At 44.8% G+C, this 19,530-nt stretch overlaps 1 protein-coding gene across 7 annotated transcripts in view; it reads left to right on the top strand.

Annotated features, from left to right (window-relative positions):
* ZNF462 (zinc finger protein 462) overlaps window positions 1-19,530 on the top strand; it is a 150,064-nt gene that overhangs the window by 67,928 nt on the left and 62,606 nt on the right. For 4 of the 7 annotated variants that reach the window (XM_080986652.1, XM_080986647.1, XM_080986648.1 and 1 more), the window contains 4 exons: window positions 194-446; window positions 3,519-8,980; window positions 10,426-10,590; window positions 13,405-13,688. In XM_080986652.1, the coding sequence (XP_080842778.1) occupies window positions 227-446; window positions 3,519-8,980; window positions 10,426-10,590; window positions 13,405-13,688 (6,131 nt within the window). In that variant the 5' untranslated portion in view covers window positions 194-226. The remainder of the gene's footprint in view (window positions 1-193; window positions 447-3,518; window positions 8,981-10,425; window positions 10,591-13,404; window positions 13,689-19,530) is intronic. The other 3 variants (XM_080986653.1, XM_080986651.1, XM_080986650.1) reach the window with 2 other exon arrangements.

The raw sequence follows: 19,530 nt of genomic DNA, 5'->3' as shown, positions 1-19,530 counted from the left end.
TAGTTTTTGTTCGTTCATTTTTGTAAAAAATGCATCTTTTGGGGGTATCATTTCCTTATATTTGCTCATAACTAAAGCTCTGTTACTGAAACTTTAAAAAATAAAATAAAACAAATCAGTAAACTGTATGCTTCTTATTTATGGACAAAAGATGTCTCTGACAATTTGCTTCTTCCACTTCTTCTTTCTCCAGGCTTTCCTGATGTAAAACTTACCAGTAAGGACTATGGAGGTGCTGCAGTGTGATGGCTGTGATTTTCGAGCGCCATCCTACGAAGATCTTAAAGCTCACATTCAGGATGTTCACACGGCGTTTTTGCAACCCACAGATGTCGCTGAGGAAACTCCTAGCCAGTCAAGGTTTAGCTCTATGAATAGCAGTGACCAGGCTGAGGTGGAATATTCTTCTGTAAAAGATGAATTTGGAATTACGGATGAGATAGCAGGTAAAAAAAAAGAGTACCTTTCTAAAGTCCTTTATTGAAATGTTGTTTTAAGATTTTATTTCATTGGAGCATCCTCAGGTTGTGGTCCCGTTGTACACGTTTGTGTGTTGTGACAGCTTATAAATGAGAACAGAAATTGCTTGATAAGTGGACTGGCACCTATGGCGTTCATATTCAACAGGAAGCGGCCATGTTTTGCAGTTGAGTGTTGGGATTCAATCACAAACCTATGTTGATTTTATTGCAGTAGCCTATAAAAAATTGTAGCAACTGCATGCTACTACAGGGGATACCAGGGATGCGGGTGGTGCTGTGGTCTAAACCACGAAGCCTCTTGGGCTTCTCAATTGGAAGGTCGGCGGTTCGAATCCCTGCAACGGAGTGGGCTCCCATTGCTCTGTTCCTGCTCTTGCCAGTCTAGCACTTTGAAAGCACACCAGTGCAAGTAGATAAATAGGTACTGCTGTGGCAGGAAGGTAAACGGTGTTTCCGTGCACTCTGGCACTTGTCACGGTTCTCCGTGCACCAGAAGCAGCTTAGTCCTGCTGGCCACACGACCTGGAAAGCTGTCTGTGGACAAACACCGGCTCCCTCGGCCTGAAAGTGAGATGAGTGCCGCACCGCATAGTCGCCTTTGACTGGGCTTAACCGTCCAGGGTCCTTTACCTTTACCTATACCACAAGTGTTAATTCAGTAGACATAATTGGGCCCATCACAGGTTAGTTCCAACTCCTGATCAAAGGTTAAAAAGAAAAAAAAGTCAGGTGTGGGAAATTTTTGATCTGCCTTGGTGAGCTAGATCTTTATCTCCCTCTGCTCGGGGGGGGGCAACTTTGACAAGTGGACACCCATTGGTTCATTATCTGATGCCAGGTGATTGATGGGTGAGTAGCCCCACCCAACTTTGAAAAGATTGTCTGCCGGGTGGGGAGAGATACTGCACAATGCAGGAATGAACTCCCTGTGCATCAGTTGATGTACAGCGAGTTTAATTCTGCTTTTTGCAGTCACATCTCTCCCTGATGTCACATGTGGGGCAGGTGGGTATGGCTCCAGAAAAATGACCTCACAGGCAAAATGAGGAGGCCTGGTGTTGCCACGTTTTGCTTAGGGCCTTGGGTGCAGCATTTATCCCCTGGCAAACACTGCTTTTAGTTTTATATTCCGCTAATAAGATGCATTCAGGAACTACAACACTAATTCCTAGAAATGTAATTGTAGTTGCAAGTATTTTTCGCTCTATAAAACGCACCAGACCATAAAACGCACCTAGTTTTTGGAGGAGGAAAACAAGAAAAAAAATATTCTGAAGCCAGAACAGCAAGAGGGATTGCTGCGCAGCGAAAGCTGTTCTGGTTTCTGGGATAGCTGTGCAGCCTGCATTCGCTCCATAAGACGGACACACATTTCCCCTTACTTTTTAGGAGGGAAAAAGTGAGTCTTAGCAAAAAATACGGTAATTCACATGCATACCAGTGAAGCTAATAATGGACACACATTCCAAGCGTGGCATTGATGGAGTATTGACGGAACTGCTTCCATAGCAATTTTTTTGCAACTAGGTCTACTTAGCTGTATGTAATGGTAATAGTTAATAACAACCTGCTTTTTAACCTAAGGTCCCGGGGTGCAGTGCAACATTTTGAAATACAACATTAAAAATACATGTTTTTAAAATAGTTAAGTGTGACATCGAAATTTGACTGGCGTTTCATCCCATCATTGTTTTAATGCATTTTTTAAAAATCATTTGGAATTATGTGAACTATATTTTTTAAAAAGCTTAATAGTAGAGTAACAGAATGATAAGAGTTAGAAGGGGTGCTTAGAGGACATCTAGTCAAACTCTCTACTCAGTGAATCCAGAGCCTTCCTAACATATGGTTGTCCATCTTGAAGACCTCCAGTGAGCGAGAGCTTACTTCACCCCTCTGGGTAACTGCTTCCATTGTTGAGCTGTTCCCACTGTCAAGTTGCTTTTCTGACATTCAACTGAAACCTGCCCTGCTGTAGCTTAAACCTCTCGGATCTAGTCCTTCCCACAGGGCATCAGTCTTTCTCCTCTTCTACCATTGCAGTTCACATCTCCCATCTACTTACGTGTTTAATCACTGACACTTCCCTATGAGAGAACTTGTAAGCAAAAATGACATTTCATCATATCATAGGAAGTATCTATGCTATGAACTCAGTACAGTGGTACCTCGGGTTACATACGCTTCGGGTTACATACGCTTCAGGTTACACACTCTGCTAACCTAGAAATAGTGCTTCAAGTTAAGAACTTTGCTTGTGGATAAGAACAGAAATCGGGCTCCGGTGGTGCGGCGGCAGCGGGAGGCCCCATTAGCTAAAGTGGTGCTTCAGGTTAAGAACAGTTTCAGGTTAAATACGGACCTCCGGAACGAATTAAGTACTTAACCCGAGGTACCACTGTACTTACGGATAAATGCAGACTTTATTTTTTTAAAAAAAAATTAGTTCAGCTGTTTTGCCATTGTCATCGGGCTTGTAAATCATGTAAATAATTGTGGTTCACATTTTAAAAATAAATTATGTATTTGGTTTTTCAGATTAAAATTTTACAGTCAAATATCCAAAATATAATATAAAAACAAGATTCCAAGGAATCTCCTGGACTTCCCTCCTCCCCTTTGTGGGTCCTACTGTTAATCATTTCCTCCTGCATCTTTATGATAATCCAAATCTTTTACCTCTCCATACTTACCTGGCAGGGGAGATACCATGATCACATATTTTTTAATTAAACAGTTGTTGTTGTTTTGATGTTTTATTTCTGTCCTGCCTTTGTTCCCTAACAGAGACTCGAGGCAGTTTACGGATAAAATAAGAATAGCTAAAAGCTTGTTGAGGAAATTATTTTTAAAAGAACAGTTAAACATTAATAGAATTAAAACTGTCTATCTACAGTATCTATCATCTATCTATCTATCTATCTATCTATCTATCATCCACCTACCTACCTACCTGAACTATTTAAAACGCAGATAAAAAGTTCAATATCAAATTCAAGGATTTCTAAAACAATGTTTTATTCTCTCTTTTTTTAGGACAAAATGCAGCTCAGCTGGGGACTGGAAATTATTACAGCCATAGCCAGAGTTATTATGGCCAGCATATGCTCTCCAAGCCAGCGAGCAAGTTTTTCCAGTGCAGATTCTGTGTGCGTTATTTCAGATCCAAAAACCTACTCATAGAGCATACGCGGAAAGTGCATGGCGCTCAGGCGGGAGGATCTCCAGCTGGATCGCCCGGTACTAGCTCCTTAAATTACAACATTATGATGCACGAGGGCTTTGGTAAGGTTTTTTCTTGCCAGTTCTGCACCTACAAATCTCCGAGGCGTGCGAGGATTATTAAGCACCAGAAGATGTACCACAAAAACAGCCTGAAGGAGAGCTCCACCCCTCCCGCCGCTTCAGCTGCTATATCTGAATCGGCATCGACATCTGTGCCAGTACAGGACTCTTGCAAGGAACTCCCAGCCGAAGTTGTAGAACGCAGTATTTTGGAGTCTATGGTCAAGCCTTTGACTAAGTCGAGAGGGAACTTCTGCTGCGAATGGTGTAGCTACCAGACGCCCCGAAGGGAACGCTGGTGCGACCATATGATGAAAAAGCATCGCAGCATGGTGAAAATACTGTCAAGCCTGAGGCAGCAACAGGATGGGACCAACATGCCAGACGTATCAAGCAAGGGTCCACCAAGCCCCACTCCAAACACCAACTACATCCCAATGAATGCCTCTGGGCGGGAGATGCCAAACGCAAACCTCCCAAACTACAGAGGCTCTATGAACAATTCTCTTGTCAGGTCCAACACTTCTACTTCTTCAAAGTTTTCTTCTGTTTCCTACCCTCACATGAAACACAAAGCACCTCACAACTCTGGCATTGTTAATTTGTCGGACAGGTCTCGCTACGCGATGGCCGACATGGCAAATTCTTCCGCCGATATGGATACAAACAGTATGCTCAATGACTCCAGTTCTGACGATGAGCTAAATGAACTAGACAGTGAAAATGGGTTGAACTCCATGGATCACCAAACCTCAGGGCTAACTGCAGAGCAACTGATGGGGTCTGAGGGCCACAAGTTACTGGAAACAAAGGGGATCCCCTTTAGGAGGTTTATGAACAGATTCCAGTGCCCCTTCTGCCCTTTCCTTACCATGCATCGGCGGAGCATTTCCCGCCATATTGAAAACATCCATCTGTCTGGAAAGACAGCAGTATACAAATGTGATGAATGTCCATTTACTTGCAAGAGCTCGTTCAAACTCGGAGCTCATAAACAGTGTCATACCGGTGCAGCGTCCGACTGGGATGCAGTGAATTCCCAAACAGAAAGCATAGCTTCTTCGTTAAATGAAAGCACAGTATCCTACGAAGGGGGCAATATAAATGGCAGGAAGTCCGGCGGCTTAATGGATTCCATGGGGCAGCAGCAGCAACAATCTCCGCAGTCCAACTCGCAGCATCCGTATAAGTGTACCATGTGCAATTATTCCACAACTACTTTGAAAGGTCTCCGGGTTCATCAGCAACACAAGCACTCGTTTTGCGACAACTTGCCAAAATATGACGGCCCATCCTCAAATACTCCGCAAGACAGTGAGCCTGATGCTCACGCCTCTCCCAGCACCGTGAAGAAAAGTCAGACCTCAATTCTTGGGCTGTCTTCTAAAAACAACTTCGTGGCTAAAGCCTCTCGGAAGATGTCCAGTGACTTTCCCCTTGATCTTTCACCAGTGAAGAAGAGAACTAGGATTGATGAGATAGCTAGCAATTTGCAAAGCAAAATCAGTCAAAACAAGCAACAGGAAGATGCAGTGATTAACGTAGAGGAGGAGGAGGAGGAAGAAGACGACAATGAAGTGGAGATAGAAGTTGAGCTGGACAAGGAAGAAGAACAAGGAGAGCCGCTGATGGAAATTGCAACATTTGCTTCCCAGCAAATGTGGGGAAGGGATACCATCGAGTCTCAGAAAGAGCCCAACTACAGGAGCATTGGCCATGATTACAATTCCACCAATGGGGCAGAAATTGAGCTAACTATATCTGAGGATGAAGAGGACTATTATTGTTCTTCAATTGGCTTGAAAGACCAAGGTCTGAATTCATCTGCTTTGGGCAGCCAGTCCAGTATATATGGATCTGACCAAAACAATGAAAATTCTGATTATGGTGATTCCGGAAGGCTTTACTATTGTAAACACTGTGACTTCAGCAACAAATCCGCCAGGAGTGTTAGCACTCATTATCAACGGATGCATCCATACATTAAATTCAGCTTTAGGTATATCCTGGATCCCAATGATCACAGTGCGGTGTACAGGTGTCTCGAATGTTACATTGATTATACAAACTTTGAAGACCTGCAGCAGCACTATGGGGAGCACCACCCTGAAGCCATGAATGTACTAAATTTTGATCATTCCGATTTGATCTACCGCTGCCGTTTCTGCTCTTACACCAGCCCGAATGTTAGGAGCCTGATGCCACATTACCAAAGAATGCACCCAACAGTTAAAATTAACAATGCAATGATATTCTCCAGCTATGTGGTTGAACAGCAAGAGGGCTTAAGTTCAGAGTCGCAGACTCTCAGAGAGATCTTGAACTCCGCTCCAAAAAGCCTGGCCTCTCCATCTCCCGTTGCCCGTGGGACTGGCGTACCTGCTGCTTTTAACAAAAATTCTCCGAAAAGTAATAGCCCAGAATCTGAAAGCCAGAAGGAGTCGTCAGTAAACAGCGTTGTGGTTTATGACTGTGACGTCTGCTCATTTGCAAGTCCTAACATGCATTCTGTCTTAGTTCATTACCAGAAGAAACACCCTGAAGAGAAAGCTTCGTACTTCAGGATTCAGAAGACGATGCGTGTTGTGTCTGTTGAGAGGGGCTCTGCTCTGGCTCAAATGGCTTATGAATTGGGATCGCCCATCTCCCCCAAAATGTCCAATATGGCTTCGCAACTGCCACCTCCACCACCTCCAGACCTTACGACTGAGCTTTACTACTGCAAACATTGCTCTTACAGCAACCGCTCAGTGGTTGGCGTGCTTGTGCATTACCAGAAAAGGCACCCAGAAATAAAAGTGACTGCAAAGTACATTAGGCAGGCACCTCCCACTGCAGCAATGATGAGATCTGGAGAGATCCCTCCTGGTGTTCCCAGGCCACCAGCATCTATGCAACAGCTTAACCGGGGCAACTCTGAGAGTGCCGCCTCGGAGAATGAGATGTTCTTCTGCCAGCACTGTGATTATGGAAACCGGACTGTGAAAGGCGTGCTCATACATTACCAAAAGAAGCACCGCGATTTCAAAGCCAATGCAGATGTAATTAGGCAGCACACAGCCACAATCAGGAGCCTTTGTGATCGTGGCCAGAAAAACTCCCCCGGCGGCCTGCAGACTCCCGCTTCCAACGCCGAGCGAGAGAAGGCTAAGCTGAGAGCTCTCAAGTGCAGGCAGTGTTCTTACACATCTCCTTATTTCTACGCACTTAGGAAGCACATTAAAAAGGACCACCCGAGCTTGAAGGCCACAGTCACCTCTATTTTGCGATGGGCATTTTTGGATGGCTTAATAGAAGCCGGGTATCATTGTGAGTGGTGCATCTATTCTCACGCCGAACCCAGCGGCTTGCTTGTGCATTACCAAAGGCGACATCCTGAGCATTATGTTGACTATACGTATATGGCAACAAAGCTCTGGGCAGGGCCAGATCCTTCGCCTCCAGCCTTACTGATCCCATCAGAGATGAAGACGTATAAATGCAGAGACTGCATTTTTGAAGCATCTTCCATTTGGGACATTACTAATCACTACCAAGCTTTTCATCCCTGGGCTATGAATGGAGATGAATCTGTATTACTAGATATTATCAAGGAGAAAGATGCAGCCGATAAAGCCATCCCAGCATCCAATGATGCTGGAGCCAGGGTCAATTCGGAGGGCCAGATGGCAGCACCACATGTGGACCAGGATGCAGAATATGCAGAGGATACAAACCTGGTCCAGGACAAAGCTATCCAGCTCACCTCTGCAAACCCTGCAATCTCATCAACGCCATACCAGTGCACAGTGTGCCAGTCGGAGTACAACAATTTGCATGGACTTCTGACCCACTATGGCAAAAAGCACCCTGGGATGAAAGTTAAAGCTGCTGATTTTGCACAAGACATAGATATTAACCCAGGAGCTGTGTACAAATGTAGGCATTGCCCGTACATTAATACACGCATTCACGGTGTTCTCACACACTACCAGAAAAGGCACCCCCTGGTGAAGGTCACCGCAGAAGATTTTGTGCACGATGTGGAGCAGCCAAATGACATGAACCAGAATGAGGTGGAGGAGACCAGCAGAATTTTCAAGCAAGGATACGGCGCTTACAGGTGTAAATTGTGCCCTTACACGCACGGCACGTTAGAGAAGCTCAAAATCCATTACGAGAAATACCACAACCAGCCTGAATTTGATGTGTTTGCACAGTCTCCTCCTAAGCTGCCGGCCTCTGTGGAGCCTGAAGTCGTCGCCGAGATTAAGCCCTCTCCAGAAATCTCTCCGGAGGAGATCATTGGAGACGATTCGGTGCCTCCTTCGCACTTCTCGAGTTCCCATCTGGTGTCCCACACGGTGTTCCGGTGCCAGCTCTGTAAGTATTTTTGCTCCACCAGGAAAGGGATCGCTAGGCACTACCGGATAAAACACAACAACGTCCGGGCCCAGCCAGAAGGGAAGAACAACCTCTTCAAATGCGCCTTGTGCTCCTACACGAACCCTATCCGTAAAGGCTTGGCTGCGCATTACCAGAAGCGCCACGACATTGACGCCTACTATACCCACTGCTTAGCTGCTTCGAGGACTGTCAGCGACAAGCCCAACAAAGTGATCATCCCGTCGCCCCCGAAAGAAGATTCCCCCCAGCTAAGCGAGGAGCTGAGGAGGGCAGTGGAGAAGAAGAAGTGCTCTCTCTGCTCCTTTCAGTCCTTCAGCAAAAAGGGAATCGTCTCGCACTACATGAAGCGACACCCAGGCGTGTTCCCCAAGAAGCAGCATGCCAGCAAGCTGGGGGGCTACTTCACCGCCGTGTACGCGGATGAGTACGAGAGGCCGCAGGCTCTGCCGGAGGAGAGGAACGAGTTGGAGAAGCCAGAAGTGGAGGTGGAGGCTCCTGAAATGGAGTGGCTCCCTTTCCGCTGCGTCAAGTGCTTCAAGCTCTCCTTCAGCACGGCCGAGCTGCTGTGCTTGCATTACACCGACCACCACAGCAAGGACCTGAAGAGAGACTTTGCCATACTGGGGAGCGGCCCCCGTTTCCAGAACCCCATCTTCCAGTGCCGGCACTGCGACAGCAAGCTGCATAGCATGGCGGAGCTGACCTCGCACTTGAACAGTCACAACGAGGAATTCCAGAAGCGTGCCAAACGTCAAGAGAGGAGGAAGCAGCTTCTGAGCAAGCAAAAATATGCAGATGGTGCTTTTGTAGATTTCAAACAAGAGAGGGTAAGGATATGTTTGCACATTTTAGATTTATGTTTGGTGTTCTTTCTCCTTCCCCACCCCCAGGAGATTTCTCGTTAGTGGCGTCCAGATGCACATTCCCTTTGGCAGCTGAGGAGATACAGGCGCACCAGTGACTTGGTGTGCCAATAAGCCCTAAGTCAATTAAACATTGCCACTTGATTACACCCCCTTCTTTCATTTCTTCCACCTCTTCCTCAAAGCCCTGACGTGTCCTTTCCTCCCCTCCCACCTCCCCTTCTTCATTTCAAAGCCAATTTCTCTTTGGCACCAGTTCCTGCCAGCTTTCCAGTATGACAAAACCTCTGTTTTTTTCTACCTGCCCCTCTGCCCTTTGGTATGATATGACAAACATTTATTCTCATTTCTCAGCTGCAGCGTGAAAAATTACTCAGAAGAAAGCCTGGTGCAGGGGTAGCCAATGTGGTATCCTCCAGATGTTGTTGGACTACAACTCCCATCAGCCCCAACCTACATGTGGCCAGTGGTCAGGGAGGATGGGAGTTGTAGTCTAGCAACATCTGGAGAGTACCATGAAGCCCACTGAGTTAAAGAGTTTTCCTTGTGTATTGCTAATCAAACCTTTCTTTAGTTTACTTAGAGCAACTCACTTCCTTTGGTAGGAGTTTTAAGCAACTTATTACAGTTGCTTAACTGCAGGGGGCCTACAGATGTTCTTGGACCAATTCCCACCATCCTCTGTCAATGGCCAGGTTATCTGGGGCTGATGAGATTTGGGAGTCCACAGTTTCTCCAACTTATTACGTACAGGCTTGGAGGTTACCAATAAACGCATCCAGTTGGATCAACTACTATTGAAGGGAGACTGGATTTTGGTTTGTCAGGAGCCTAGTTCTCAAGCTGGATCCTTACTTAAAGGGGACCCATATGTCCAGGAGGACTTCTGCTGACTTTTAGTTTCATTGAATCTTGGCATATTGTTAGATTAGTTGAACAAATCAGGTCCATAAATAATGGTTTAAAAGTGGCTTGTATGGCAGTCATTTAAACCAGGGTTTACATAGCAGTTCAAAACCGGAGGTACTTTCATGAGTACACTAAAAATGTTAAAATGCCATAATGTTTAAAAGCTCAAGAAATCTTGGGAAGCGAAGCTTTGTGAGGATAATGAGTGCTCTCTGCAGAGGATATCTAGCGCTTTCACGCGCATGCGAATACAAACAATATCTGAGCTGAGTTTCCCTACATGTCCAAGGAATTGGGGCAATATTTTAATGGTGCAGCATGCATTTAAGAAACCTTCAGATGTCAGCCTTTAGATGAAACAGTGTTGCCCCAGTGGCTTCCTCATTGTGTAATAAGCATACCATTCCAAATTTTATTTGCGTTGCTTGTTTAGAAACCTCTTTAAATTTGTTTCAGGAAAGAAACCGCTTTTTAAGTTTCCAATTGTTGTTGCCTTACAGCCTTTTGGTAATGTGGAAGAAGTTTCAAAACTGAAGGAGAGGAAAGTGGTGGGCTACAAGTGTAAATTTTGTGTGGAAGTTCATCCAACCCTTCGCGCTATCTGCAACCATCTTCGTAAGCACGTTCAGTACGGGAATGGCTCCTCTGTGTCTGCCGCAGTCAAGGTGAGAGAATAGTTTGGGGACTAAAGGCATAATTGCATTAAGAGGAAAATGGGCCAATTGACAGTGTTTTCTGGCGCTGGCACCACATTACCACAGTTAATTTTTTTTATTATTAAAAAAAACTGCTTGTTCTTTTTATTGGATTCAGTGTTAACTTGTTTCCTAGATCACAAGTCTTTTTCCCGCGATGCATGGGAATATTTTTTTTAGAACAGATGGTCCAGACTCTTGAGCAAAAGGGTATTTTTAATTCCAAGTTGCTCTTGTACTTTTCTAAAGATCGCTTTAAAAATAAAAAAAGTACAACAGCAAATCAGAACAATTTTTTTTTAAAAAAAAAGAGTATTAGGGAACACGTTTGTAAAAGTTAGTGTACTTAACAGTTAAAGTGGCAGTGTACAAACTGTGGATACAAGTCCAGGTGTATGCTGCAGAATTCAGCTTCCTTTTGAAAATCAGTTTCCCTTTCCCTTTTTTAAAAATCAGCTTTCTGGTCCCTGTTAGGATTGAAGCTGTGCTTGAAAATGCATAGGTTAACCCTAAGGCGGGGGAATCCCACTTGAACCACAGGGAAATGGGCTCCATTGTGAGCTCCAGTTATCAGTAGGATTGACAAGAGTGTAGAATCTCTAGCTTTACGGAGGCTTTAGCCCTTGTTCCAGGCTTTCTCTCCTTTCCCCAGGCAATACAGGTCCACATCTTGCCTGCACAATGCCAGAATAATAATAATTCCTTCTCAAGGTCTTCAGCACTTCCCATGCTCTTTTCTGGGGTCTTCTCCCACGGCAGCCACCGTAGTCCCCCAGCTTCCCCAAGGGCCGGGTGACAGGGGAAGCCCCTTCTCAGACCACATGTACATCCCTGCTGGCAGGGGGGCAGCTAAGAGCCAATTGTCCCTTAGACCAGCCTTGGCTTGCTAGCCAATCTCCTCTCTCCCCGTACCTCCAAGCCTTTGACTGTTGCCTCTAAGCCAGGCATGGCCAAACTTGGCCCTCCAGATGTTTTGGGACTACAATTCCCATCATCCCTGACTACTGGTTCTGTTAGCTAGGGATGATGGGAGTTGTAGTCCCCAAAACACCCGGAGGGCCAATTTTGGCCACCACTGCTCTAGGCTATTTAAGCTCAGGAGTGCCAAACTGCTCTTCATTGGTGTTAGGTGGCAGCAGCTGTCCCCTGCCCCACTGCTCTCTTGGATGGCTTGACTGAAGTGTATCCCTGGCTCCTATAGAGGTGAGTTTGGGCCTTCTTAAAGGGCTAGTCGTGTTAGCCGTTGGCCTGAGGCGATCACCTGCGGATCTTCACATATAGCAAAGCTGGATGAACTTTCGGGAGCCAGAGGAGTTGATGGCATAAGGCAGCCTTTCTCAACCTGTGGGTCCCCAGATGTTGTTGGACTACGACTCCCATCATCCCTGAGCTCTAGCCTTGCTAGCTAGGGGTGATGGGAGTTGTGGGTCCCCAGATGTTGTTGGACTACGACTCCCATCATCCCTGAGCTCTAGCCTTGCTAGTTAGGGGTGATGGGAGTTGTGGGTCCCCAGATGTTGTTGGACTACGACTCCCATCATCCCTGAGCTCTAGCCTTGCTAGCTAGGGGTGATGGGAGTTGTAGTTCAACAAAATCTGGGGACCCACAGGTTGAGTACTGCTGGCATAAGTTTTCCGGTGTTCTGGGGCAAACCATCAGTGCCTCCTATAACTCTTTAGCAAGCAGAAGCAGATTTATTAAGCAAATAAAAGAAACCATACTTGCTTACTCAGTTTGCATAGCTTATGCACAGTACAGGGGTACCTTGGTTCCCGAATGGCTTAGCTGTCAAACAAGTGGGCTCCCGAACGCTGCAAACCTGGAAGTAAGTCTTCCGGTTTGCGAAAGTTTTTCGGAAGCCGAACGTCCGACGTGGCTTCCGCTTGAGTGCAGGAAGCTCCTGCAGCCAATCGGAAGCCACGCCTTGTTTTTGGAACAGCTTTGGGAGTTCAGCGGACTCCCGGAATGGATTAAGTTGGAGAACCAAGGTACCAGTGTATACATTTTGTTGCTGCGGAATTGCGGCAGAGGGTCTGTCTGCTGTAAGGAAGGAGGTGGCCTTTCAAATACCACGCAACGAAAGAGATTACGTTACTTTAACTTGGAAAGCTCTTCATAGGCTAGTAGTTGACAATGCATAGCTGCATTTGAAGCAAATGAGGAGGGGAAAAAACTATTTAGGCCATTCTCATTTTTTTTAAAAAGGGGAGCAAGAGCTGTACAGTTTTGTGCCAGAGTTACACCAGTAAGCTGAAAGAAGGAGAGCAAGCATTTTATAAGGAAGGTTGGCATTTCCTTAGAATTCGTGTTGTTTCCATCTGACAGAGTGAGCTGCTACAAAAAAAACCCAAACATTTTCTTGGCAATCTTGGAAAACGATGTGCTCCAGCAGCACTGTCAACTGTCAATGCAGTCAGGATGCTTGTTTCTTTAGAACAGTGTTTCCCAAGCTTTGGGTCCCCAGCTGTTTTTGAACTACAAGCCCCATCATCCCTGAACACTTCTCTTGCTAGCTAGGGATGATGGGAGTTGTAGTCCAAAAAAAAACAGCCGGAGACTCAAGTTTGGGAAACACTGCTTTTAGAGACGTCTGTTTCATTTGTGATTTCAGTGATATTTTTATTATTCTTTATTTTTTAATTTTTTTGAGAACCTGTTCATAGCTGGGGTTGTAGAGGTTCTGCTATTAGAGGAAAACCATAGACTTCCATAGATTTAATAGTAAACCATAGGGCAGAAGGGAGAGAGAATTGATGGCTTTGGGGGGGATGTGTGTCTTTTAGCAGGAAGCTGAAGATCCTACAAATGCAGCTTTCTTGGAGGGTGTTGAGGGACCCAAAGACCCTGGCAGTGTTTCCACTGTGGAACTTGCAGAAGCTGAACCTGGACCATCACTGGAAGATGAAACCAGGCCTGGTGGCTACCACTGCAGCCAGTGTGACCGGGTTTTGATGTCTATGCAGGGTCTACGATCGCACGAGAGGAGTCACTTGGCATTGGCCATGTTTACTCGCGAAGACAAGTACAGCTGCCAGTATTGCTCCTTTGTCTCTGCTTTCAGGCACAAGTAAGTCTATATTGTGTTACCATTTCTTCTGCTCACCATTCAGTTAGCACTTGCCTGCGTGCTAAAAGGCGGGATTCTATATCCACACAGAAGCACGTATTGTTTTCTTGATGCACTGATGTTGGATGGGCATTGCCAACTCAGAATAGCTAGTTTTTCACTGTGGCCTGCCAGTTATGTATGTAGGAATCGTGACAATTTGGTTTAAGTCTCCAGACTTCATCTGCAGGGAGATATATAGTGCAAAATGTAGAACAGAAATCAGGTGCACACCAGACTCTCAACATCCTATTGCAAATTTCAATCTCTCTCTCTATTTATATATATACACACACACACACACACACACAAACATAATTTTTCAAATCACAATAATTCATATATTCAATACTTTTCCAAGAATACACTATAGACTCCCCACCCCACCCCTGTCCTGAATTCCAATTTTCGCCCCCATAATTTCTTGCATCTCATTTTATTTCTCCAAATTCTTTGTTTTCCCTCTTACATATCTTAATTTCCAGTTGTATAATTACATAAATGTTATATCAAACCTGCAAAGCAAATTTCAGTCTCAATTAAAACCAACATCCCCCTATTCATTTATGGTTTTCAAAGATTGGCCCGCCAGTTGGCCCCACCGAGGATCCATACTAGGGAGCAAGTCTGTCACACACCTGAGTCAATGCGCTGCGCACCTTGCATCAAAGAACAATAAAGAATACGATTGGTTGTCTCACAAATGTGTATCATATCTGAGAGAAGGTGACCCAAGAGCTGTGTTTGCTTTCAGTAGGCAAATGTATATAAATAAATGAATTATTTTCAAATTGGCCCTTCGAGTTGGGGTGCGCTGCAGATTTAACAGTAATTGCTGCGATTGCTCAGTTGGTAAAGCATGAGTTTGAGTGCCACACTGGGCAAAAAGATTCCTGTATTGCAGGTGGTTGGATTAGATGACCCTTGTGGTCCCTTCCAGCTTTACAATTCTGTGACTCTATGAATCACTGTTCCAGGGTACACAAACTGAAGACAACACAAGTCGTGCCCCCAAACTCTAGCCCAGAGTTTAGGGACACTTAAACCCATGATGTTGGGTTGTGGTCTGTTAGCTGTTGGCTTCATTGCAAAGTTATTGTTGCTATGATTTGGGGAATGAGATTTTGCATCTGTGAACAATTCCCTTCCCTCTTTTTTGCGGTCTCAATCTACCTGTTCTTAACATGAAAATGTGTGCTTTGGCGGGAAAGGGGCGCACGTTGTAACTGTAGAGATTCATGCATTGAACTGACAGTACAGATGTTTGGGCCTCTACAAATTTTTGCCATTCTTTACAGGATAAACCACTCACTGCAAAAATGTTCATGAACAAGAGAGAATAACTGGGGGAGTTATTTATCTCTTTGAAGTAGATGCCTTTGCCTCCCCCCAACCACACCGCCCCAATCTGAGCCTTTCCCCGCTCTACTCTGTTTGCACACAGTGTCACCATTGAGTTGTCAGTGCTGGATCTCTTTAAAAGCAGGCAACTGGATTCATGTCTGCCTTATTGCTCTCAGAATACTACCATCATTTCATTGTGTGCCTGGTGCAGAGGCCTGGACAGTGAAGTAGAAGGAGCCATATTTAAGCTGCAATCCCAAACGGATGTACTAGGGAGTAAACCTCATTGAACAAAGCAGGAGTTAGGTCTGAGTAGGCTTGCTTGGGATTGGGGATGTTAGATGCTAGTAGCAACCAGAACAGAATGATCTTCACCTGGTTTTACATCAGGTGAACAGGATTCCCTCCTCCTTTAATAATTTATAATAATATAATAATAATTTATTATTTATACCCCGCCCATCTGGCTGGGTTTCCCCAGCCACTCTGGGCGGCTTCCAAAAAAATATTAAAATACTGTAATACATCAAACATTAAAAGCTTCCCTAAACAGGCTGCCTTCAGATGTCTTCTAAAAGTCTGGTAGTTGTTTTTCTCTTTGACATCTGGTGGGAGGGCGTTCCACAGGGAGGGCGCCACTACCGAGAAGGCCCTCTGCCTGGTTCCCTGTTCCTTTCCTGGTATTCCACTTGCGGGCCAATCCACAGCCCACAAGCAACTTTCTGGGAAGTCCCCAATGGTTCCCCCAAAAGTCTCCACTTCCTGCCTCACCTGTGTGGACTTTCCTAGACTGAGGAATAGCAGCCTGGATGTCTATTTCAGCCTTGAAAAGTCCCATCGAGTTGAGGAAGAAAGTAGGGCGGAGCAGTTCTTTACCCACTTCTTCCCTTGTCTTTCTGGAGTTTCCCGATCTCTGGGATAAAGAGCTGAATCAGCTCTGGATCAAGCTGACAGATTCACCTCTGTGAAATTGTCTGCCTGTGTCATCTAAAGAGGATTGAGGTGTGTAGAAGCAAAGTAGGTTGGCTGGGAGTGAGCAGAGGATGGAAATCCCAGAGAGATGCTGTTTGTTTGTTTGTTTGTTTGTTTGTTGGGTGTGTGTGTGTGTGTGTAAGAGAGAGAGAGAATATGGATGAAGTGAAGAGAAAGGGGGCGTCCTTGCACACTTTGCCATTGGCTTTGCCCACCAGTGGTAAAGGTAAAGGGACCCCTGACCATTAGGTCCAGTCGTGGCCAACTCGGGGGTTGCGGCGCTCATCTCGCTTTATTGGCCGAGGGAGCTTCCGTGCCATGTGGCCAGCATGACTAAGCCGCTTCTGGTGAACCAGAGCAGCTCACGGAAACGCCGTTTACCTTCCCGCCGGAACAGTACCTATTTATCTACTTGCACTTTGATGTGCTTTCGAACTGCTAGGTTGGCAGGAGCAGGGACCGAGCAACGGGAGCTCACCCCGTCGCAGGGATTCGAACCTCCGACCTTCTGATCGGCAAGTCCTAGGCTCTGTGGTTTAACCCACAGCGGCCCACCACTGGTATGCAGCCCTTAACCACGTTCCCCAGTGGGAACCGGCCCCCAAAGTTTCCCCACCCCTGCTGCATTCAATCAGTGGCTCTGAACCAGCCTAGGACTTTTGTCACAGAACGCTGCATATGGAAATAATTTTCTTTGAATAAAAACACACTCTTAAAAGTATGGGAAACTCCCCCCCCCCAAAAAAAAAGAAACCCTTGCCTTTGAGGGGTGGAATTAGGAAAATGTAGGCTTTTCTAGCATTTGGTATCTGTAATATATGTCTAAAATTAACCCTTAGGTCTCATGTGTCCAAGGGAAATATTAAGTAGAGTCTTACCCATCTTGCCGACAGAAGAGGAAGGTTCGCTAAAGTATCATCAGGCACACTTGTTGCGTCATCACTTAATATTTAGGAGAAATTCGCTTTTGAATAAATTTGTAGAAAAATGGAAGGAGTTAATAATTTTAATTGAAAATGTATTATTTAAAATTAGGAAGTACAACATTTACATATTTGAGATATAGAACACCTTAGAGAGATACAGTCATACCTCGGTTGAATATGCTTCATGTTGAGTGCGTTCGAGTTGCGCTCCGCGGCAACCCGGAAGTAACGGAGCGCATTACTTCCGTGTTTCGCTGCATGCACAGACGCTCAAAATGACGTCATGCGCAGAAGCGGCGAAAAGCAACACGCGCAGACTTGCCGTCGCTAGTTACGTTTGCTTCTAGATGCTAATGGGGCTCCGGAACGGATCCCGTTCGCATCCCGAGGTACCACTGTATCTACCTTTCCAGTTTGTGCTCCTCATATAAACTAGATGCAAGATGCTAGATAATGCGAGCAGTGCTTTTTTTCTAGAAAAATAGGTGCCGGTACTCATTATGAAGTTGTTACATTAAGTGCCACACTTTTTAACTACAAAAAAGAGAGGTGCTGGTACTACGTATCCTTCAATACCCCCTGGGAGGGAAGCGCTGAATTGTTGAGTCTAATGGTATGGACAGCAGGCTGATGAATTGATTTAACAGTTATATTTATTTATAAAAAGTATTTAAATGACCCCAAGTGCCAGTGAACTGCCTCCTTCCCACCCATTCATTGCGACTGCTGACCCAAATACTAAACGCTGGTAAATGTGTGTGAGTTGCAAATGATAACAAAAGCAGAGAAAACCAGATCCATTCTTTAAAATAAAAGCAGATTGCTAGGTTCCGTTTACATTATTTGCATGTATGTGCTCAGTCAATGGCTTTTGATACAAGAATGTGGGTAATTTAAAAAAGAATACAAGCGACCCTATTTTAATATGTGAAATGCTGGAGGGCTGGGTTTTTCCTCTCTCTCTCTCTCCATAGTCCTTCTTTGCACTGCTTATTTATTAATGGATTTTCTCCCTCTGAACCTCTTCACACTTCCTCACAATTCTGTCACGTCCATCCTGGCTACTCTCATGGGTGAAAAGATAGGAATCTCTCTTCTGAACAGAAACATGGAACCACTAGGGGGCTACATTTACAGAGGGACAGGGATAAAATTGCACCAGTCCTCCCTCCCTCTCTCTCTCTCTCCTTCACTCTCTCTCACACACACGCACATACACACAAAATGTGTTTTTTAAGATACTGAACCTTAACATTTCCCCCTCCTTCCAACCTTCAGAACACAAGGATTTTAAAAATTCTTTTTCTTTAAAAGTCTTGTAAAAAAATTTTTTAAGATGGCCTTCACACTGACACGTAGAGAGCATCTTCCTATGTTGGAAATGACATTCACAGTACTCTCAGAACATCACTCACAGTTCACCGTCTTAGTATGGTGAACTTACTGAATCTTTAATATTTTGATGCAATAAATTGAAGCCGTTACCCTATAGTGATTAAATTAATACACTTTCCCAAGCTGTACATTAACCCTTTTATGTTTTTGTAAGCTATATATTTTCTTTATATCGTTTTCAAGCAGTTGATGAGATACTACAAATTAGGACTCTGAATTCTGATCAATTTCAGCTCCCCCCCCCTTGTTAAATAACAAGAAATGTGAAATGCAGAGCTTATGATGTAATCCTTGCTGCCTATATCGATTCTGGGATGAGAAAACCATTGCTTCCAAGTTTCAAATTGGTTTACCAAATAACAGACAATCCCTGGGGAAAAAACAGCAACACAAAAACACCAAGAAAAACTTGCATGTTATTTTTGCAGTAGGAATTTAAGAGGCTACAAGACTAAAACATTCCAGTATAATCTACACGATGTCAAATAAATGGTGCAGGGTGCAATCCTGTACTGAAGATATAGCAACTGGGGAACCATAGGATTCTGTGGGAGCCCTGCTATGCTGACAAAGCACCTTGGATAAGCTGGTGCAAACTCCATTGGCAGAGCCATTTCACCAGTGTGAAGATACGCCAAAGGAATGGCTGAACTGGGAGATGGGAGTCACGGGTGGGATGTGGGGAGCACAGGGAAGAAGCTCACGGTTAGTCCACATCTATACTGCATCAGTTCGTGGCCACAGTCCTGTTGGAAATGCAACACCATTCCCAGACACGGTGCACAAAATTTCAATGGGACAGGAGCGGGGGGGGGGGAATACATTGACAACTGCCCCTTCTTCTTTTTTTAAAAAAGTTTTATTTATTTGGTTTTTCAGATCAAAATTTCACAATTGTATATTGAACATAAATCATAAAAACAAGATTCCAAGGCATCTCCTGGACTTCCATCCTCCCCTTTGTGGGTCTCATTAGAATAGAATAGAATAGAATAGAATAGAATAGAATAGAATAGAATAGAATAGAATAGAATTTATTATTTATACCCTGCCCATCTGACTGGGCTTCCCCAGCCACTCTGGGCGGCCTCCAATAGAGTATTAAAATACAGTGGTCTGTTAAACATTAAAAGCTTCCCTAAACAGGGCTGCCTTCAGATGTCTTC

The sequence above is a fragment of the Podarcis pityusensis genome (assembly GCF_964106645.2).
Source record: "Podarcis pityusensis genome assembly, chromosome: 17".
NCBI classification, from domain to species: Eukaryota; Metazoa; Chordata; class Lepidosauria; order Squamata; family Lacertidae; genus Podarcis; species Podarcis pityusensis.
The sequence above is the reverse complement of the archived record's forward strand: the minus strand, read 5'-3'. Positions and strand labels throughout refer to the sequence as shown.